Below are 23771 nucleotides of genomic sequence, written 5' to 3'. Positions count from 1 at the left end.
CCATGTTTAAGCATTCATCTGTTGGTGTGGGGTTTGATTAATTAGTGAGGAGGTGGTTTCCCCAGCCGGTCAATCAACTATTATTGTGGTATATATCTCGGCCTCCCCTCCTAGGGGGAACCAGTTATTTCTCTGAAGGTGAAAGTTCTGGTCCAGTCTGTGTCCTCCTGGTGTAATCTCTGCTAGATAAGTCCCTGGTCTTAAGATTTATTTCTTGGTGTTATTTCAATTTGCTTCCTACCATTCTGATTATTGATATTCAAATCTGTGAAATGTCACCCCTTTTTCTTCTAGGGACAGTCTAGGTAGCCACCCAGTTCTGGAAGTGAGGCCACCCTCGTCAAGGCGATTGCTCCGCTTTTAGGCAGGGTTTTCCTTTATTAGTAAGTTATGGTAAAATTTTCCTTTCCCCCATTGTTCAGTTTTAGTTTTTAAATAGAGCGTATATTTGTCCTTCTGGACAACGTGTAAGTTCGATCCAGACAAGGCGTTATTGGCGTCCGGCTTGGACGTTAGATAAAGGACAGATAAAGAGGAGTATGTCTGCAGGATCAGACTACTAAGGTCTCATCTCCCCTGGGAAATGTTTATTTTAAATCCGCAGCGTTTTTCCTGCAAGCGGATCCGCGCCCCATAGGGATGCATTGGACACCCGCAGGTAGTTAAATACCTGCGGATGTCATTTTTCCCGTCAGGCGCGGATCCGCGTGCGGGAAAAAATCCGGACATGCTCCATTTTTGTGCGGGTCTCCCGCAGGCTCCTATTGAAGCCTATGGAAGCCGTCCGGATCCGCGGGAGACCTAAAATCAGAATAAACTTACCTGCTCCGGATGATGCGGATCTTCCTTCCTTCCCGGCCGGATCTTCTTTCTTTGGCCCAGCGGATGTGCCGGGCGCATGTGCGCGGCACGCCGCCGGCGTGCCGTGCACATCCGCCGGGCTGAAGAAAGAAGATCCGGCCGTGAAGGAAGGAAGATCCGCATCATCCGGAGCAGGTAAGTTTATTCTGATTTTAGGCCTTATGTTCCCGGGAAAGGACGGTCCCCGCTGCGGGATTCTGCATGGAGAATCCGCGCAGGCCCGAATTTCCTAGTGGACATGAGGCCTTAGTGATTGTTTGCAGTCTCATACCAAGGAGACACTTGGTTTGCACAGGAGCTGCATGCACAAGACTTAAGAGACTTTGTAATCAATTCCATTTGCGAAGTTGCTTCTTTTTTATTTTCGATGCACTGGAGCCATAAAAAAGGGTTACATAAGTGGTCATACCCTTTACATAATTTTTCATTTCAAAGCCCTACTAACTGTAGCTTGATTGGAAGCAAAAGATCAAAACTTTCCTTATGATATCTGTCACTTTACAAATCTCAAGAAAATCAAATTACTTGAAAGTGGTAGAGAAGCCCATGAAAAGTAAAAACCGTTATAAAAGCTCTGTTATACCATTTTTTTTTACAGGTGAGAGAATGTAAGAAGCTCTTTCATCACAGTTCGGTACCCAGATGATATATTGAAAATCTCATCTGCTGTGACTCACGTTAGTCTTGACATTTTAACATCATCATAAAAGACATTGTTCAGGTTACGGGAAAAAAAAAATAGTATGCGGAGCCATTAAGACGACTGCTTAGTCAGCATTTTTGTTACTATTTATCTAGTTTTAGACGAGATTTTAATTTCCTGCAGGAAGATGAAGAATTGTTGCACGGAGAGAAACATCTGAATATGGAAATGCTTAATTAAAACATTACATTTATGAGCGGCTCACCTTCTACAAACAGTCGATCCCAGTAAATCTTACCAACCTGCTCCCCTCCAAGGAACACAAGATTGGTTAGAATCAACAGAGCAGTGGAAACAGATGCCAGAGCAGCGTGAAGTCGGCGATAGGTCTTTGGTGACAAACTCTGATCCTGTAAACACATAGAAACAATCATGCAAATTAGCTGCTAATTGTTCTTTTAGCTTTCATGTCTACAGAAGTATATAATGTAAATGTTCTAGAGCCTATGCCAGTGTTCCCCAACTTCAGTCCTCATGGACCCCCACAGGTCATGTTTTATAGTAAGAACCCCTGTGACAATGTCTGATACACTGAGTATAATCACATCATCTGTGCAATACTGAGGAAATCCTGAAAACATGACCTGTTGGGGTCCCTGAGGAGTGGAGTTGGGGAAACACTGGTCTATGCCATATGGCATGAGGAATGCAGGACATGGTGGAAGAACTGGCTAGAGGTCTTTTTTTTCGTCTTTTCTTTTTATTTTGTTAAAATAGAAAAAGGTTTTTTTTAAAAAATATATAAATAAAACTTTTCATATTCTTTATTTTTTTCAAAACTTCCCCAAACTTTTTTTTAGTTAACATAGGGAACCTGAAATTGCGATATCATCTGATGGCTTATAAAATAAACTGCAGCACTTCAGTATTGCAGTACATTGTATTTTTGCAAGCATTCTATTAAGCTGTGCCACAGTCATGGCTTAATAGGCACAAATACATGGCAGCCCTGAGGGCCTTCATAAGGGTCCAGGCTGCCATGAAACCTAAATGGTACCCTTTGATTTGATTGCAGTGTTGGCAGTTTGGAAGATAGAGGAAGCTTCCTCTCTCTGTTAGGCCATTTAAATGTCACTGTCAGAATTGAGAGTATAATCTGAAAAAGTTGTTAATAGTCTCAATTAAAGTTATCTCTGATCATGACTGCTGCAGACAGGTGTCAGCTGTCAAAAATAGCCAATAACAATCATGTATGAAGAGTGCTTGACTTCTGGGCCTGCTCCATACAGCCCCCTACCATCGGAAGATGTATATTTATGCCCTTTTGCATGGAAAGGTTAAACATCTAAATTGCCCAAATTCATTTTAGATGTAGGGTCCATACTCCAGCGTTCCCCCCGATACCCTTGACGCATGCCTTAATTGTTTAGTCATCTCTTCTAGTGGCATCAGTTCCTCCTGTCTCTTACTACATTACCCTACATTAACTCTTTGTGTTGGCTGCCCAGCCAGCATTTAATCCCCCCGACAATACAAAGTATTAGATTTATAATCCTGTCAACTCTACACATAACTGCCATATTCCAACTATTCAATGACCAACTGCATCTCGTGACCTCGCACCAAAACTGGAAACCAATACACTTTCTGAAATGTAAGTACAACCCAAATTCCAAAAAAGTTGGGATGCTGTGTTAAAAATAAATAAGTTTACAGAAAGAAAGAATGCAATAATTTTTTTTTTTTTAAATTAACTTATTTAGAAATTGATTGCAGCAACACCTCTCGAAACAGTTGGGAAAAGGGTAGAAAAATGCTGGAAAATGAATAGTACTAGTGAAAAACAGCTGGAGGGTCAATTTTCTACTTAATCACATGACTATGTATAAAAAGAGCATCTTAGAGAGGCAAAGTCTCTTAGAAGCAAAGATGGTCAGAGGTTCGCCGACCTATAAAAAAATGTGCCTAAAAACTGTCGAACAATTTCATAAAATATGTCTGTCAATGTAAAATCAAGACTTTGTATGTAGTCCCACTATTTACAGTACATAATATCAAAAAATTGTGAGAATCTGGAAAAATTCATGTGCACAAGGCCGAAGGTCAATATTGGATGCTTGAGATCTACAGGCACTCAGGCATGACTGCATTAAAAACAGGCATGATTCTGTAATGCCAATCATTGCATGGGCTCAGAAATTCTTCCAGAAATGATCGTCTGGGAATACAGTTCACTGCAATACACAAATGCAACTTAAGGCTGTGGTCATTACCTTATTATGTTTTGCTGCTTCATCTATTTGCCTCAGCAACATATTTTCAGTGGCTTCTGTTATATTTGGTGGTCCATAGAAAACAACTATGAGGATTTTCCCTCCATGTATCTCTACCCATAGAGACTCCATATATTCATCTCCCTCACATATATCTTCCCATGTGGCCTCTACTGTTTGGAGGTTTCAGTTATTATGTATATTAAGTGTATCCCTACTAACTGCTCTGCCAGTTATAACTGTACTAACCACTGCTCCACCCCAATTCTCATTACTTAGTCCCACATGTCTATCTGGACTAACTTCTACTCTATCTCTCTGGTTACCCCCCTTCTCCCTCCAATCCCTAGTTTAAACACTTCTCCAATCTTCTAGCCATCTTCCCCCAGCACCCACTTATGGCCTAGTTCCCTGAAAATTTTTTAAGGAACTCCCACATGCTCCTCTGAGTAATCTGTTAACCCAGTCCATGATGTGTCGAGTGCCAGGAAGACAACACACCATTCGACGATCCTGGTGTGAGATTGCCCTGTCTGTCTCCCAAATAATTGAGTCCCCTATAACCAGGGCTTGTCTAGCCTGCCATGCACTCCTATTCCCCTTCTTACTGGAGTAGACATCCCACTGGCGATCATAGGCTATGTCGTGCTGCAGCAGTGCTAGCCCTGTAATGGCATCCTCCTCATCTTCCAACTTTGCAAACTTGCTGGGGTGTGGCAATTCAGGACTAGCCTCCCTGACACTCTTCCCTGTACCCCTCCTTCTGTCACCTAGCTAGGTGCCTGATCATCTTGCACTCCTATGCTACCATCCACTCCCACATCTACCTCAGTGAGTGCTTGCTCAGTGAGCAGCAAACTTCTTTTCATATTGTCAATGGATCTCAGTATTGCAAGCTGCTTTTTTGTGCAGGATGCAGTGGTTTTCTATAGGATGTAACAAACAGTATTTGCTGTGGATATGCGGTGTGGACGCCGACTGTGGATTCCACAACCATGATGAACTTTGAAGTATGCTTGGAATCTTTATTCAGTTGGATGGTTCAATGACGCCCAAGTTTCAGCTTTCTTATAGAAGGCATGACGTTTTCTCATAGGAGTTCCTGATAATTTATTAAGTCCCTTTATTGAGTCACCTCGCCCCCACACGCTGCAGGTTTCCAGAGCCAGCAGAAGCAAAGCAGCTCCAGTGCAAAATTGAGCCACCACCATGCTTCACTGGAGGCATGGTGTTCTTTTCAATGGATGCTTCATTCTTCCTCCTCCATACACATCAATGATCCACAGACCTCAAAAGTTCAATTTGTGTTACATCAAGTTTGAGTCCCCAGACTTCTGTTGCTTATTTATTTAGTTTTGAGTATATTGGAGGCAACTTTTTTTATGCCTTTGGGTCAGTAGGGGTGTAAGTCTTGGAGTTTGAGCATGAAGACCATCAGCATTTTGTATGCACCTTGCTGTGCAAATGGAAACCTCATGGCCTGCTGCCACCGAATCTTGTTGCGGGTCTTTTGTAGTCACTCAAGGGTTTTTGACCACCTACCTGCTTCTAAATCTGGTGGCAGTTGGTGACAGTTTCCTCTACATCTGAATGAAGAACAGCCTAATGTGTGTTCGAGGCATGCTGTCAGAAGAACCTTCCAAAATATGCCTGCAACATATTCCACTGTATGGGCATACATTAGCTTACGTCGCCCACAATCTCCAATGGCTACAACACATATACTGTGCGGTATATGTTTTTTACTGGATGCCTCTCTATAAAAAAGCATAGTCGACTAAGCTATTTAGTGCAAAGACAAGTTTGATGGAAGCCAAAAACATTCTTCTGGCCTCATAGAAATGAAGGGAATCCTATGGATATGCTTAATATATACATAGGGAGCATTCTTAGCTCATATGCACCCTTACTCTAGTAAAACACTAGGAGCGCTTTGCGCCATTTTCTTTATCCTGCATTAGAACCAGAGAAAAGAGCACCCTGAAAACATGCATTTTGGGGACTAGAACTAAAGAATTAATGTCCCCAATATGTTACGTGACTCTAATAGCTATATGTCTCCAACTACGAAAATCTGCTAGGAGTTTCACTGTAACATTTATAAGACACCTTAAGAATCGATTGGGAAGATTGCCCCTTCAGGTAACTCCTAAGCTTGTTTACTTGACATTATGGATATTTTTATTCTACCTTTATTATTGACTCTTCATATTTTTGGCTTCGGGCAGTTTTTCTGCCAGAAACTCTAATTGGTTTTTTGATTCTTATTCTTCTACTCTCTAAAGAGTTGTGGAAGCAGCAACAATCTAATGAGGCAGTGCGGCAACTTCATCACGTCTTCGATACTGTAACATAGTAGCCTGGCAATAAAAAGAGTTCTGTTGTACAAAAAAGTAACTGTGTATCAATATTATCTTTACCCCATTGGCCTCAGAACGTTCAAAGTGCATCTCAACGAATCGCGCAAAATCCTCCTGTCTTCCTTGTACAGTAATTAGGACGTTAGGCTGATTCGACTTGTTTCTCTTGTACTTTACATGAAGAAGGTAATTAAATCATTTTATTGGCACGGTGACATATAACACGTGCCAGGAACAAACAACCTGAATCTGATAGCGTTGCTAGGCCACTAGATAACGGATTGAACATCACTTCTATATACAGTGTTGAGTAAGTAAATACTATTTACTTGTCTGATTTGGCTTATATTGCTTCCTATAGTCACATCCAAAAAAGTCATCTTAGATATGAAACAGCAGAACATCACAATTCATTGGCACTTCCTGCAGATTCAGTGTTTGCAGAGTTGTAGCTGGGTTTTCCTTCACCCAAACCAATGATTAGAGGTATAACCTGAAACTCGGTGGACCAATGCAAAATACGTAATACCTATCATGTGCCATTTATAATACTGGTGTCTTCTTATAAGGCAGAGGAGCTTTTGAGTCCCAAAAGATTCCAAGGCCTGGGGCCTTTCAGGATATCCTATAATAATAAGGACACCTGGGGTAATGTCTGAGGCACTGACAATAATTAAATCACCTGTGCAATACTGAGGAAACCCAGAAAACGTGACCTGTTGGGGGGCCTCGAGGACTGGAGTTGGATACACTGCCCTACAGTTACACCCCTGATAAAGATTAGAGTATTTTTTGCGGAACTTACCTAATGATGACCCCTTCTTAGGATTAGTCATCAATATCAGATAAGTGGGAGTCTGACTTCCGACAAACACTGCAACCTCTTCTTCCGCCTGTGACATCATGTTCATCGGTCATGTTGCCTTTCTGCAGCTCAGTCCCATTCAGGTGAATGGGATTCAGCTACAATACCAGGCAATGCCACTACACAATGTATGGTACTATTCCACGTATACAGTGAAGAGGCTACAGCTCTCACACAAGTGACGTGGCCCCTTCAAACAACTGATTGATGGGGATGTTAAGAGTCAGACGCCCATCAATCTGATATTTATCACCAATCCTAAGATTGTGGCAGTAATAGCACCACTTTTGTCCAAGGACAGTATCCTATATTGTAGCTCAGCCCTATTTGCAACGGTCTGAGCTGCAATACCAAACAAAGTTTATGGACTGAATTGCCGCTCTTTCTTTTCAATAATCTCTGACAACCCGTTGAAAGGCCAACTTGAAGCCACTTTAAAATCTGTATGAGCACCAACTGGCATTGGCACAGCATGGCACTACTATTTGGTGCTGCATTATAACAGTATGTTTCCAACATAATGGAACACACATTTGCCCATGGACCTCTACAGATGTGGAACTAGTTCTGATTATAACGTCTTACAACATACAGCAGAGAATGTTTCTTGAAGCCCCAAATCAATCAGCTTGAACGTGCTGCCAAGCCACAGCGGTCATGTTATAGAGTAGGAGGAGCTGAGCAGATTGATATATAGTTTTATGGGGACAGATTCAGTAAATATTGTGCTATACTCATTTAAACTCATGAATAGTCCAATGGGCGGTCCTATCAGTGACTGACAGCTATGACTGCACATAGAGGAACAGCTGTCAATCACTGATAGGACCGCCCATTGGACTATTCATGAGTTTAAATGAGTATAGCACAATTTTTACTGAATCTATCCCCATAAAACTATATATCAATCTGCTCAGCTCCTCCTGCTCTATAATATGAAGCAGTTTAGGAAGTGTGTCCGAGATGACAGATTCCCTTTAAATGTTTGATTTCCAATTTTCACCTTATAAAGTCCATTTGCAGAGTCGCTCGCCTGCTGCCTTTATATCTCATCCTGCTGCTACAGAAAATAATTACAAGATCTTTCATCTGTAGTCTTCAAGCAAACGCTTTACAGCTACAATATACATCACATGGATTTATAAATTCACAACATAAACATACAGGATATTGAATGCGCTGATTTGTATGTTCACTAGTTCACATCTTCACCATATTCTGCTCAATAACCAAGAAAAACATTAATGGTCATTTTACATGTGCCGATTAACGGTACTGAGCATTCCTCCCAAGGCTTGTCTGCCTGACAATTGGGCAATGCAATGCGACCAATGGTCAATGACTTATTGACTCCTTTATGCGAGAGTAAAAATGCTCGCTGATCGGCAGTATATCTCCCTAGTCTATGGGAATGAAGAATATTCTTGGGCTATGTAGAACAAAAGCAAAGAATTGCCGATCGACACGCTCAGTGATTGGTGTTTGTTTAGATCGTGCTGAGAATCGTTCCATGGAAAAGGAAGCTTAGTCTATAGATCATTATTTTGTACCAAAGTTTATAATTAGAGATGAGCGAGCACACTCGTCCGAGCTTGATGCTCATTCGAGTATTAGGGTACTCGAGATACTCGTTACTCGAGTCGAACAACACGCGGTACTCGAGTCAATTGCATTTCCTTCCTCGCATGTTTAGCGCAATTTTCTAGCCAATAGACAGGCGGGGAAGGCATTACCACTTCCTGCTGTGACGTTCCAGCCCTCTCCCCCCCCCCCCCCCCCCCCCCCACAGTAGTGAGTGGCTGGCAAGATCTGGTGACCGCCGGGTACTTAAAGTGGTCCCGCCCACGGCTCGCCTCAGACGCATGCTGGCAGAGGTTAGGGAAAGTGCTGCTGCTGATATAGGGAAAGTGTTAGAGTAGGATCCTATCGTCAAGAACCCAACGGTCCCTCTTAGAGCTACTCTTCATAGTGTGCATTACTGTTGTTGCTGGCTGGCTGGGAGGAGTAGTGCAGCAGGTCCTGTCGTGGATGGCAGAAAACGTGTTCAGCAATGTATCGACCACCCAGTCTTCTATGCAGTCCACTACTCCCGGCCTAGGGACTGCAACTCTGAATCCTCTGGCTGCTCCTCCTTCCTCCCAGCCTCCTCCCTCCATGAAAATGACATTTTCTGAGCAGGCAGACTACCAGGAACTGTGCTCGGGTCCTTGCCATGAGTGGGAAACAACGGTTCCTCTCTCACCTGAGGAGTTTGTCGTGACCGATGCCCAACCTTTGGAAAGTTCCAGGAGTCCGGGTGATGAGGCTGGGGACTTCTGAAGAGCTTTTTGTGGATGAGGATGATGAGACACAGTTGTCTGTCAGGGAGGTAGTAGTAAGGGCAGTAAGTCCGAGGGAGGAGCGCACAGAGAATTTGGAGGAAGAGCACCTGGACGATGAGGTGACTGACCCCACCTGGTTTGCTAAGCCTACTGAGGACAGGGCTTCAGAGGGGAAGGCAAGTGCAGCAGCAGGACAGGTTGGAAGAGGCAGTGGAGTGGCCAGGGGTAGAGGCAGCGCCAGAGCGAAGAATCCCCCAACTGTTTCCCAAAGCACCCCCTCGCGGCAAGCCTCCATGCAGGGCTATGTATTTAAAGGTCTGGATGTTTTTTAGTGAGAGCGCGGACGACCAATGAACAGTGGTGTGCAACCTGTGTCACTCCAAGATCAGCCGGGGAGCCACCACTACCAGCCTGACCACCACCAGCATGTGCAGGAATGTAATGGCCAAGCACCCCACAAGGTGGGACGAAGGCCATTCATCGCCTCCGGGTCACACCACTGCCTCTTCCCCTGTGCCCCAACCTGCCACACAGATCCAATCCCCCTCACAGGACACAGGCACAAGCACCTCAGGGCCTGCACCCACACCTTCACCTCCACTCCATCCAGCAATGTCTCTCAGCGCAGCGTTCAGCTGTCGCTAACACAAGCATTGGAGCGAAAGCGCAAATACGCCACCACCCACCCGCACGCACAAGCTTTAAACGTGCACATTGCCAAATTAATCAGCCTGGAGATGCTGCCGTACAGGCTTGTGGAAATGGAGGCTTTCAAAAACATGATGACGGCGGCGGTCCCGTGCTAATCGGTCCCCAGTCGCCACTATTTTTCCCGGTGTGCCGTCCCAGCCCTACACCAGCACGTCTCCCGCAACATAAATCGTGCCCTCACCAACGCAGTAACTTGGAAGGTCGACTTAACCACGGACACGTGGACAAGTACTGGCGGGCAGGGCCACTATATCTCCCTGACGGCACATTGGGTGAATTTGGTGGAGGCTGGGACCGAGTCACACGTCCTACCCACACCCAGAATAGCGGGTCCTACCTAGGTGCTGGCATCTGCGGCGTTTTAAGCCACCTCCTCCAAACCCTCCCCCTCCTCCTCCTCCGCCACCTCTACCTCTCAATTAAGAAGTGGGCAAGCGTCAGCGAGCCGTACTGAAACTAATCAGCTTAGGTGACAAGAGGCACACGGCCCCTGAGCTGTTGCAGGGTCTGACAGAGCAGACCGACCTCTGGCTTTTACTGTTGAGCCTCTAACCGGGCATGGTCGTGTGTGACAACGGCCGTAACCTGGTGGCGGCTCTGCAGCTCGGCAGCCTAACACACGTGCCATACCTGGTCCACGTCTTCAATCTGGTGGTTCAGCGGTTTCTGAAAAACTACACCTACTTGTCAGACCTCCTCGGCAAGGTGCGCCACGTCTGCGCACATTTCCGCAAGTCCACCACGGACGCTGCCACCCTGAGGACCCTGCAACATCGGTTTCAGCTTCCAGAGCACCGACTGCTGTGTGACGTGCCCAGACACAGGAATTCTACGCTGCACATGTTGGCCAGGCTGTACGAGCAGCGTAGAGCAATAGTGGAGTACCAGCTGCAACATGGGCGGCGGAGTGGTAATCAGCCTCTGCAATTCTTTACTGAGGAGTGGGCATGGATGGCAGATATCTGCCAGGTCCTCGTAAACTTTGAGGAGTCTACCCAGATGGTAAGTGGCGATGTGGCAATCATTAGCGTTACCATCCCGCTGCTTTGCCTGCTGAGAAGTTCGCTGCTAAGCAAAAAGGCAGACGCTTTGCGGTTGGAACAGGAGATGGGGGATGACAGTATGTCACTTGATAGCCAGACCACCCTCATGTCTATATCTCAGTGCGTTTTGGAGGAGGAGGAGGGGGAGGGGAGAAGGAGGAGGGGGAAGAGACCCATGCTGCTTGCCTCTCATCTGAAGAGGAGGAGGATCCTGAAAGTCATCTTCCTAGTGAGGACAGTGATGTGTCACGTACTGGGACCCTGGCACACATGGCTGACTTCATGTTAGGCTGGCTTTCCCGTGACCCTCGCATTAGACGCATTCTGGCCAACGTGGATTACTGGGTGTACACCCTTCTCGACCCACGGTGTAAGGAGAACCTTTCGACTCTCATTCCCGATGAGAAAAGAGGTACAAGAGTGATGCAATACCACAGGGCCTTGGTGGAAAAAGTGATGTTAAAGTTCCCATCTGACAGCGCTAGCGGCAGAAGATGAAGTTCCGTGGGCCAAGTAGCAGGGAAGGAGCGGGGATCAGGCAGCATGTCGAGCGCAGGCAGGGGAACACTCTCTAAGGCCTTTGCCAGCTTTATGGCTCCCCAGCAAGACTGTGTCACCACTCCCCAGTCAAGGCTGAGTCGGAGGGAGCACTGTAAAAAGAGGGTGAGAAAGTACGTAGCCGATCGTACCACCGACCTCCATGATGCCTCTGCTCCATACAACTATTGGGTGTCAAAGCTGGACACGTGGCACGAAACTGCGCTGTACGCCCTGGAGGTGCTGGCCTGCCCTGCCGCTAGCATCTTGTCAGTGAGGGTGTTTAGTGCAGCTGAGGGAATCATCACGGATAAGCATACCCGCCTGTCAACTGGCAGTGCCGACATGCTTACACTCATAATGATGAACAAAGGCTGGATTTCCCCAGACTTCTCTTCTCCACCGGCGGAAAGAAGCAAAATGTTATGATTCTTTTCGCTGCAACAGGAGAAAAATGCATCCTCTATCACCACAAAAAAGACGGAATTAGCTTTGTCAATCACTCTCAGATATTATTACTCCTCCTCCTCCTAAAACAGCATGTCATCACGCTGAACTGCCAATTTTTCTGTGGCCCAAAAGGCTCTTTTTAAAAGTTTTTTACAATTTTTCAAAGTTTCAAAAGTATTGATACTTTAACAGAAATCAATTTTTTTCACAGGGCTGCCTCCGGGCTCTGTTACAAATTAAGCAACAGCGAGCTGTATCTTTAAAAAATGTTTATGGGATTCACCTGCCCTCGCGGTTGAGCAATTTTTCAAGGGTGCACTTGTACTCTTGGTACACCAATTTTTCTGGCCCTCGCCTATACTGTTATCTAACTAATTTTTCCAGCCTTCGCCTACACTCTTGGTAACCAAATTTTTTCAGGTGTTCGCCAATTCTCTTGGTACACCAATGTTTCAGGGGTTCGCCTACACTCTTGCTACAGAAATGTTACAGAGGTCTGCCTATACTTTTGCTACAGAAATGTTACTGGGTCCGCCTATACTCTTGCTACAGAAATGTTACTGGGGTCCGCCTATACTCTTGCTACACAAATGTTACTGGGGTCTTCCTATACCTTTTCTACTGCATGGTTTGAGGGGTTCTCCTATACTCTTGCTAAGGAAATGTTACAGGGGTCCACCTATATTTGTGCGACAGAAATGTTACTGGGGTCCGCCTCTGCAGTTTTTACTGAATGGTTTGAGTGGTTCGCCTATACTCTTGCTACGGAAATGTTACAGGGGTTCGCCTATACTTTTGCTACATAAATGTCACTGGGGTCCGCCTATACTCATGCTACAGAAATGTTACTGGGTCCGCCTATACTCTTGCTACAGAAATGTTACTGGGTCCGCCTATACTCTTGCTACAGAAATGTTACTGGGGTCCGCCTATACTCTTGCTACAGAAATGTTACTGGGGTCTGCCTATACCTTTTCTACTGCATGGTTTGAGGGGTTCGCCTATACTCTTGCTAAGGAAATGTTACAGGGGTCCGCCTATATTTTTGCGACAGAAATGTTACTGGGGTCCGCCTCTGCAGTTTTTACTGAATGGTTTGAGTGGTTCACCTATACTCTTGCTACGGAAATGTTACAGGGGTTCGCCTATACTTTTGCTACATAAATGTTACTGAGGTCCGCCTATACTCATGCTACAGAAATGTTACTGGGGTCCGCCTATGCAGTTTCTACTGAATGGTTTGAGGGGTTCGCCTATACTTTTGCTACAGAAATGTTACTGGGGTCTGCCTATACTCTTGCTATAGAAATGTTACTGGGGTCCGCCTATACTCTTGCTACAGAAATGTTACTGGGGTCTGCCTATACTCTTGCTATAGAAATGTTACTGGGGTCCGCCTATACTCTTGCTACAGAAATGTTACAGGGGTCTGCCTATACTTTTGCTACAGAAATGTTACTGGGGTCCACCTATACTCTTGCTACAGAAATGTTACTGGGGTTTGCCTATGCTGTGGGTGCACAAAGACTTCCCATTGCAATGTTTTACCTATCTGGCACAAATACACTGACTGTAAGCCAAGGTCGAGGTCCTTGGTGGGGTGAAACTCTGCCATGTTTGGGCACTTTGATTTCTTCCTGTGTAATACCATCTTTGTGCACCCACAGCATAGACGAGCCCAAGGAACTCAAAGACTTCCCATTGCGGTGTTGAGCTATCTGACACCTACACAGAATGAAGTATGTGGGGACACATGGATTTCCCATAGCTAACTAACTCACGGCACCTTGGGTCACACAAGGTAGAGGCTGGGACTGAGCCTGACCCAGGGCCCGTTCACGTACTGCCCACACAGAGTATTGCGGGTCCTACCTCGGTCATGGTTTCTCGGTCTTATTATGCCACCTCCTTCTCCTGCTTGGGGTCTGGGGATCAGCGCTGGGCAACATATATTTTCTCTCGTGTTACCACAGTTATCTGAGACAGTGGTTTGGGCCAAACAAAAGGAGTGTTACTACATTAATGAGATGTTCACAGCTTCACTGGCATCCGAGTCCGCTTTTTGCCCATGATTAATGAGGGTGTGAGCCGAGGCCGAAGTCCTTGGCAGGGTGAAACTGCCATGTTTGGGCGCTCTGATTTCTTTATGTGTAATACTTTCCTTGGGTTACAGGGGCTCGCCTATGCTGTGGGTGCACAAAGACTTCCCATTGCGGTGTTTTATCTGTCTGGCACAAATACACTGACTGACCAGGGTAGAAATGTGGGCCGAGGTTCTTGGCGGCATGAAACTCTGCCATGTTTGGGTGCTCTGATTTCTTTATGTGTAATACTTTCCTTGGGTTACAGGGACTCACCTATGCTTTGGGTGCACAAAGACTTCCCGTTGTGGTGTTTTACCTGTCTGGCACAAATACACTGACTGACTAGGGTAGAAATGTGGGCCGAGGTTCTTGGCGGGGTGAAACTCTGCCATGTTTGGGCACTCTGATTTCCTCATGTGTAATACCATGTTTGAGTTCCTTGGGCTCGCCTATGCTGTGGGTGCACAAAGACTTCCCATTGCAGTGTTTTATCTGTCTGGCACAAATACACTGACTGACTAGGGTAGAAATGTGGGCCGAGGTTCTTGGCGGGGTGAAACTCTGCTATGTTTGGGCACTCTGATTTCCTCATGTGTAATACCATGTTTGAGTTCCTTGGGCTCGCCTATGCTGTGGGTGCACAAAGACTTCCCATTGCGGTGTTTTACCTGTCTGGCACAAATACACTGACTGTCTAGGGTAGAAATGTGGGCCGAGGTCCTTAGTGGGGTGAAACTCTGGCATGTTTGGGCACCTTGATTTCTTCCTGTGTAATACCATCTTTGTGCACCGACAGCATAGGAACTCAAAGACTTCCCATTGCGGTGTTGAGCTATCTCACACCTACACAGAATGAATTTTGTGGTGACACATGGATTTCCCATTGCAATGTAACTCGCGGCACCTTGGGTCACACAAGGTGGAAGCTGGGACCGAGCCTGACCCTGGGCCCGCTCACGTGCTTCCCACACAGAGTATTGCTGCATTGTGGAGATGTGTAGAAGTGCTGGCACCTGAGTCCCCTTTATGCCCACGTTTGCGGCTCCTGACAATTTTGTGACGGAGGTGGCATGGGATTGGAATGATGATCGTACGTCAATTTATCATCAATTCTCAACAGCATTATGGGCTATCGCCCACACATTCAAAGAGGGTCGCTGCCTGGCCTGCCAAGCCTCTGCAGTGTGCGCCTCCGGTTCCTCCTCATCCAGTACGCACTTACAAATAGACATGAGGGTGGTGTGGCTATGAATCGAGCGTGTGGCATGACGGCAGCTAAACACTGCGCAGGGAAACTTTTGTGTGCGATGTGGACGCAGGGTCGTGTGTGTGTGGGGGGGGGGGGGGTAAGTGTGGGTGGGGGGGGCGGCGGTTGGACTGCAATGCCAGCATGTAACCCAGGAGAAGAGGCAGCGGTGTCACCCACAGGCAGTGATTATCCTTGGTTGCAGGTAGTGTGGTGCTTGGCTAAGATGTGCCAGCGTGTGTGCCTTGCTAATGAGGGTTTGTCCCAAGTAAATTGTTGGAGGGATGACTGCCAGGCTCTTGCCCCCATTTTGGCTTAATAGTGGGACCTGAGAGCCTCAGATGCAGCAATGCATTCTGCCCCTGCCCTTCCCTATCCATTTCTGTGGTGTTTCCATGACTTTCTGATGTTTTCTGGTGTTTCACAAGTCATCACCTAAGCGGAGCATCGGTCATATACAAAAATGCTCAAGTCCCCCATTGACTTCAATGGGGTTCATTACTCGAAACGAGTTCTCGAGCATCGCGGAAAGTTCGACTCGAGTACCGAGCACTCGAGCATTTTGGTGCTCATTCATCTCCATTTATAATGTATAAATTAGGAGAATTATCAGGAAAAAGTTTTTAACTTTTAAGATCTTAGATCTGGAAAACCCAAAATGGTGTTGAAGCATGAACATTCCCTTTAGGGTGCAGCGTACTTGTTGGGTGGGTGGAAGACACCATGCGTTCTGCAGTTTACAGGCTCCTAAGATGTAAATCTGCCTGTATTAATGGTAATACCAATAAAATCTGCCATCTCTATCTATTTACATGTATTTGCAGCGACCGCTTTCATCTCCGTGTGCTTTGTCTACCAGAAGTCTTCCATTAAACGCATCAATTCCTTTTCAACAACTCCCTGAAGCACTGGGAGAAAAATGACTATGAATGCTTTATATAAGCCTGAGTCTATAGAGCAGCACCCATCATTATTATTACGGTTTTATGGGAGACTTAGACTTTGCAGATGTTGAGGTAGAAATGTCGCTGCATGTCCTATTCTTTCGCGTTCGCTCAGAACGCATCGCTTATTGTTTTCAATGGGACAGTCAAACATCTTGGATGCCGTGTGATGTTCATGCGAGTGTGATGTGATGTTTCCCATGGAAATCAATGGGAAACACTTGCCGATACTCCAACGCATGTGAATCGCCTTGCACCTGCGGATAGAACGCACATCGACAAGCGCGATATTGGGATGGGTTTCTCGGCCCAATATCGCACTCGCCCCTATGAATGTAGCCTTATGCTGCTCTCACACAATTGGATTTGAATTGCGGATTTCGTGATCAGTGTCTGCGCAGACTTTCCGCAGTAAAATGCAGGCTTCGAAAAGCATGCATTTTCAAATTTTCCTTTACACTCGCGGATATGAATTGCGTATTCCACGAGCGGAAGAAAAATTGCAATGTGCTCTATTTTATCGTGCATGGGCTCCAGTGATGTCAATGGAGGCGTCCGACCTGCAGCCTTACGCAATTTACATTGCGTATGGACTGCGAGTACCTGCGTCATCGCTAAGCAATGGAGCAAGAAATAGGGGCAAAAAAAACAACTGTTCTTCATACGACCAGAGGTAAGAGAGGTGCACATGGTCATCAGCGGGGTCACAGCCAGAATCTGCTGCGAACCTCCTGCATGCAGAATCCGAACCACTTGAGTGACTTGGTCTCTTATTTTCCTGTCGACATAGGTGTCTGAGGGTTTATTTTTCCAGAACGCGCTTATTACTGGTACTATTTACTGCACTGAAAAACGTGATTTCTATGGCGTGTACACTGCAGCAAAAATGACATAATTTATATATATTATATATACAAAAACACACACGCACACAAAAAAATATATATATATTTTTTTTTTATTTTTTTTTTTGCTGCACTTCTTTTGAAAACAGAAATCTTTTTGAAAAAAAATATTTTCTGCTGCCATCTTCTGATCGCCATTTGTATAGCTGTGCGAGTTCTTTTTTTTTTCTTTTAAACTGCAGTTCTACTAATACCATTTTGGATTGCATACAACATTTTGATTGCATTTTATTACATTTTTTCTTGGAGACGAGGTGAGCAAAAAAGCTGTGTATTTTCTTCGAATGACGTTCATTGTGCGGAGTAATATCCTTTCTTTTTTACAGTAATTAAAAAAAAACTTTTCTCTATTTATTTCACTTCAGTATTGCAGTATAGGATAATTCTGTTGGCTTTCTATTAAGACAAGTATTAATAGACAGAAATATATAGGCGCCCTTAGAAGGCCCTCAACTACAATGACAACAGAATGGCTACTTGCAATCTCATCACAAGAGGGCTGTTTGGGATCCCTAAACACTGATTGGGGCATTTAAATGCTGCTGTCATCATTGACAATAGTGATGAATTATAAAAATTTGGACAATTTCCTACTTATTTTGTTAAAAACAGGATCTAACGGCGGGTAAGAAAAATTATTTTCATTTGTCTCCGTTTTTCTAAACTTTTAATCCTACGATCTTCTTGCGATCAAATAATTTTTCCAAAAGTATTTAGCATCATCTACTTATTGAAATTACAACTTGGGCTCCCAGAAAAGCTATAAGAAGGACAATCCCAAAATATGAAGTCTCTAATGTGAAGGGATGGTCGCGCCAACTATCGCGGAACCATTTAGATACGGATCGTAGGCTGATTTCACACTTTCAATAGAACGGGTGACGTCTGCTGCAAAAATCACATGGATTTTGGTGTGAAATTTCCACTTTGAAAAATATGCACCCCTTCCGCTATATGCAAACATTTCCTTAGACAGTATTAGTAAATCTGCCCCATTTATCGTAGTTTTGAAGGGACTTTATCTGCAGATAGAGCTAGGAAAATCCATTTTTTTTACACTTTGGGAGAACAACTACAAATGGTAGAGAATGCTGCCTGTGTTAGGCGCTGGTGAGCTAGTGTGCTCACAATAGAACAGGCAGGGAGGGAGGTGAATTGTCAGTGACTCTGAAAACAGTTGCAGGGATGCATGCTGGGATTTGTACTTTCACTTTTTCTTGAAATTTCACCCACACAAGTTAGTTGCTGAGAGAACAACTGTCGAGCGATGTGGAGGGGATATGTGACTATAACAATCCATATAAACCAGGGGTCCCCAACCGCCGGGCCGCGCCGTTGGGTTCTTAGCGCCGGTCAGCGGCACCGCCGGGAACTTTTACTCTAAACACAAGGCCCGCGGGCCGAATCCGGCCCGCTGCCTTGTGCTATGTGGCCCGCGGCGTGCCGACGCCGCTGACCACCGAAGCGATTACCAGCGAGGGCGCCGCAGCTCCCCGCTGGTAATCGCGCTGATGCCGGCGCACACTGACGTCTGTGCAGCCAGGATACTCTTCCCCGAGTCCCCTGCTCATTAGTTCCGCAGGAGAGGACTCGGGGAGGAAGCGTTCCGGGCTGACGTCAGGGCAAGCAGACAGAGAGCGACAGCAGGGAGGAGGTAAGTATATGGGTTGGGGGGCTACTTATTACAGGGGAAGGGGCTGCCAATTACTGGGGGGGGGGGGGGGCTGGTTATTACTGGGGGCTACTTATTACAGGGGAAGGGGCTGCCTATTACTGGGGGGCTGGTTATTACTGGGGGGTTGCTTACTGGGGAGGGGGTGTGCTTATTACTGGGGGGAGGGCTACTTATTACAGGGGAAGGGGCTGCTTATTACTGGGGGGGGGGCTGGTTATTACTGGGGGGGGCTACTTATTACAGGGGAAGGGGCTGCCTATTACTGGGGGGCTGCCTATTACGGGGGGGCTGCCTATTACTGGGGGGGGGGACCTGCTTATTACTGGAGGGGTTGCTTACTGGGGGGGCTGCTACTTATTACAGGGGAAGGGGCTGCCTATTACTGGGGGGGGGGCCTGCTTATTACTGGGGGAACCTGCTTATTACTGGGGGGGGGTGTTCTTATTACAGGGGAATGGGGTTGCTTATTACTGTGGGGGCTGGTTATTACTGGGAGGGGGACCTGCGTATTACTGGGGGGGATTGCTTACTGGGGGGGCTGCTTATTACTGGGGTGGGGACTACTTATTACAGGGGAAGGGGCTGCCTATTACTGGGGAGGCTGCCTATTACTTGGGGGGGGGGGGGGCGCTGCCTATTACTTGGGGGGGGGGCTGCCTATTACTGGGGGTGGGGCGCTGCCTATTAGTGGGGGGGGACCTGCTTATTACTGGGAGGGGACCTGCTTATTACTGGGGGGGGGGACCTGCTTATTACAGGGGGAGGGGCTGCTAATTACTGAGAGGTGGGGGCTGTCTATTACTGGGGGAAGGGGGGGGAGATAAATTATATGCTGCCCTATGTGTGTTCTGGGGGGGGGGGGGTATTATACACTACCCTATGTGTGTACTGCCAGGACATTCTAATGTCATAACTAAATAAGAATGCACTAAACTCCAACCCCCTTCATAACCCCGCCCCCTATAACCAAAGCCCCGCCCATGTCCCGCCCAACCCTGCCAGGCCTTGTAAAAATGGTCTTGCTTGAAGCCGGTCCCTGGTGCCAAAAAGGTTGGGGACCACTGATATAAACAATCCATTTTGCTTGAAACCATTTCTTTTTGGCTCATTAATTGTCTTGCTGAACTTTGAAAATTTTATACTAAAAGTGACTAATCCGTTAGCCCTGTTTAGTGGCATGTCTGGGGCTTGCTGCACTGACCATGCAGTTAAACCCCGGAAGATTTCTGTGGACAGCTTTAGTGCTGAAATACTGGCTTGGACACACAGTTGTTGTGCCACTGTACACATTTGCCACTTCGAATTACATCAGGAAAATCTCCGGGGCTTGCTGCACTGACATAGTAATAATACACCTGCCACTGAAGGGGTTAAAAGAGGTTCTCCATTTTGGACAATCTACTTGACAATAAGTTAATCAGAAAGTTTCCCCTACTGGAACCCTCACTGATCAGCTGTGATCTGTGGAAAAACCTGACAGCAAGTACTCAGTTTTCCTGCAGTGCCACCACAGGAGAAATGAGGCATTACACATTATCTATTCACATGAATGGTTTGTGCAGGACAGGGCAGGTGCTCCAGGGAGACATCATTTTTGGAACCATTTTGCCAAGAAACGAGGCTCTTGAACAGAGAACCCCCTCTATTAACTCAGAATTCCCTACCATGGTATATAAAAATGAATTTATTCATTATTCATAAGATTCTTTAATACTTACAATTTTGTATTGAAGAGCTGGTAAAGTAAGGAGCATTTTCAGTCCATACTCCACAATGATTCCAATCCAATTGAGTGCTGCCCAGTACCAGAGATATTCGTGTCCTCCATGCCAGTAACTTACAAATATAAAGGTAGTTGCGGTGGATAGCAGCATTCCTCCAAGCCCAGAATGGGAGCCCCCCATTGGGATGTAAACATATCTGCCGAAAGACATTACCACCTATCATTAACGAATTTCATAGATCATTCCTTTTAGTAAAACCACTTAATTTTATTAAATTTATATACGAGGCCACCAGTCCTAATCAAAAGTCCTTTGGAGCAAAATACACATAAAGTATTAATACACGGTACATTGCTATTACAACCTCAATTCCCAAAAAGTTGGGATGCTCATATAACAATACTTTATTCACAATAGAACACATATCAGAAGATGAAAATGAGACCTTTTTCCATTTTATATTTTAAAAAATATCAAATTTAGAAATTGATGGCAGCAACACATCTCACAAAAGTTGGGACAGGGGTAACAAAAGGCAGGAAAAGTAAGTGGTACTAATGGAAAACAACTGGTGCGTCAATTTTCTACTTAGTCACATGACTGTATAAAATGAGCACGTGAGACCGGTTTCACATGGCTGGGAAAATTGCGCGAGATTGGTGTGCTGCGAGAATTCTTTTGAATGGAGTCATATACACATGCTTTAACTTTTCAATCGGAGCATTAATGTCTTTCATGGCTCTGGCATGCTATGTGAGGTGCATGCGAGCGTGAGGCAAGGTTTCCCATTGAAATTAATAGGAAAGACTTCGGATCCTCTATCGGGTGTGAAACTTGCGCAAGAGAATCAGAATTTCACAGATGCGGTGTGAGATGTTTTTGCCATAAACACGCCTCACATCTGTGAGTAAATCAAATGTTGGCAAGCATGAATCGGGCAGAGTTTCTCGGACGGATTTCGCGCTCGCCTGTGTGTAGGTAGCCTTAGAGAGGCAAAGTCTCTCAGAAGCAAAGATGGTTAGAGGTTCACCAATCTGTGAAAAACTGCATCTAGAAATTGTGAAACAATTTCAGAAAAAATGTTCAACAAAAAATTGCGAAGCCTTTGAATATCTTACCATCTACAGTAGATAACATCATCATAAGATTCAGAGAATCTGGAGAAATAGTCAATAATTCACTGATGCCTTTTTTTAATACACTGATCCCTGAGGGCCTATAGATAAATATTGTAACCTATGGATTCGCAGGCATCAGTGCATTAAAAACAGGCATGATTCTGTAATGCAAAGAAAGACATATATCAAAACAATACAGAAAAGCCAACATCTTCTCTGGGCCAAAGCACATTTAAAATGGACTAAAGCAAAATGGAAAACTGTTCTGGGTCAAAAGATGAATCAAAATTTGAAATTCATTTTGGAAACCATCATCCAGACAACATCTTTTAGGAAAGGCTTACATACGGTATCTCAGCAAAATAAAACTGCATTAATGACAACACCATGGCTTTGCAGAAAAAGAGTCTGGTTGCTGAACTAGCCTGCCAACACCATGGCTTTGCAGAAAAAGAGTCTGGTTGCTGAACTAGCCTGCCAATAGCCAAGACCTTTCAGCAACATTTGGTGAATTATGAAACTGAAAAATCTGACAAAGGTGACCCAGCTGGAATCCTACATCAGGCAAGAATGGGACAACAATTATTCTCCCAAATTTTCAGCAATTGGTCTCCTCACTTCCAAGAAGTTTACAGACTGTTGTAAAAGGAGAGAATGCTACACAATGGCAGAGACGGCCCTGGCCTGACTTTTTGAGATGTGTTGCTGCCATCAAATTCTAAATAAGTTCATTTTTTTAAAATACAATGTAAAAATGTCTCACTCTCCGCATCTGATGTGTGTTCTATGTTCTATTGAGAATAAAATATAGTTATGAGATTTTCATATCATTTTACTCTTTTTTTCCGAACATTAACATTTTACACAGCATCCCTACTTTTTGGGAATTGAGGGTGTAATAAATCTTGTGCCTCTTTGGCTGCAATTTTGGCAGAAATTAAGATCTACAGCTGCTCTGAGCAGGCATACATCTGTACTATAATTACGCCAATATCTAGTGCAGCTCATAGTAATTTTGTCAGGTAAGATGAGGCATTGGCCTCTTTTCCCACCATTCTTGAAAAGTCAAGAGACACACACAAAAGGAAAAAAGTTGCTAATTTTTTGTACAAAAACAGCACAAACTTGGCGCCAATCATTTGATAAATTCCCCCCAATGTATTCATTTTTGGTGACGCGGGTCATTTGTATATCCTGTCTAACAATTCTGTAACTGTAGTAGCATCAGTTTATTTAATAATCATAGGTCATGTTAATTAGGTAAAACTTCAGGTCTGATCTCCTCGTACACCCTTCTCTGACACAACACAATAGAAAAAAAAATGAAGAAGTTGAAATATATGCAAAAACTGAGGAGCATTGCTTATAAATTGCTTGATTAAGTTTCCCATGAAACTTGACCAGTAATGAGAGACAGAGCAGATTAGTGTGATTAGATTTTAATAACACAGTACACCGCTGAGCGTACACAATGAAATGTTCAGGGAAATTAAGGATTCTGCAACTGTATGTTATTTGTTGTTCTTCTCTGCATTAATACTCTTCGGTCTTTGAGAAGAGCATCTGTGTTTCCCACACAACTAAAGTTTGTACGTTCCCCGGTAACCACCGCTTTCTAATTAAAACCCAAGTCTAGTTAAAAGATGAACTTATCTTCCCCTGAACATCTTCATCTTGCTTCAAGGTAAAATTGTATTTTCCATAAAGATTTTACGGCTTAAAGAGGCTTTTAGGGACTATAAAGTTGATGACTCAACCCCTGCCGATCATCAGAATAGAGGGGCTACATCGCTGCAGTGAGCAACACAACCACTTCATTCTAAGGCTTCTTTCACACAGGTGATGTGATTTACGGCTGACTGAATCGCAGCTGAAAATTGCGTGGAGAAGAGACAACTGCAAGCAAGTCGTGGCTGCATAACCCGTTTTCTCACCCATTCAGACGTCCAGGTGCGCATGTATACTCTGCAGCCTTAAGTACTGTTAGCCGGGGGGGGGGGGGGGGGGAGTT

General features: G+C 45.1%; 1 protein-coding gene across 4 annotated transcripts in view; it reads right to left on the bottom strand.

The window, feature by feature from the left end:
• Positions 1-23771, bottom strand: part of HHAT (hedgehog acyltransferase) — a 364684-nt gene that overhangs the window by 96146 nt on the left and 244767 nt on the right. For all 4 annotated transcript variants that reach the window (XM_066595598.1, XM_066595597.1, XM_066595599.1 and 1 more), the window contains exons 10-11: positions 20637-20838; positions 1770-1914 (exon numbers count right to left, since the gene is read on the bottom strand). In XM_066595598.1, the coding sequence (XP_066451695.1) occupies positions 1770-1914; positions 20637-20838 (347 nt within the window). The remainder of the gene's footprint in view (positions 1-1769; positions 1915-20636; positions 20839-23771) is intronic.

This window comes from Eleutherodactylus coqui, chromosome 3 (assembly GCF_035609145.1).
Source record: "Eleutherodactylus coqui strain aEleCoq1 chromosome 3, aEleCoq1.hap1, whole genome shotgun sequence".
Taxonomy (NCBI): Eukaryota; Metazoa; Chordata; class Amphibia; order Anura; family Eleutherodactylidae; genus Eleutherodactylus; species Eleutherodactylus coqui.
Note: the sequence above shows the minus strand (reverse complement) of the source record. Positions and strands in the feature narration are given on the sequence as shown.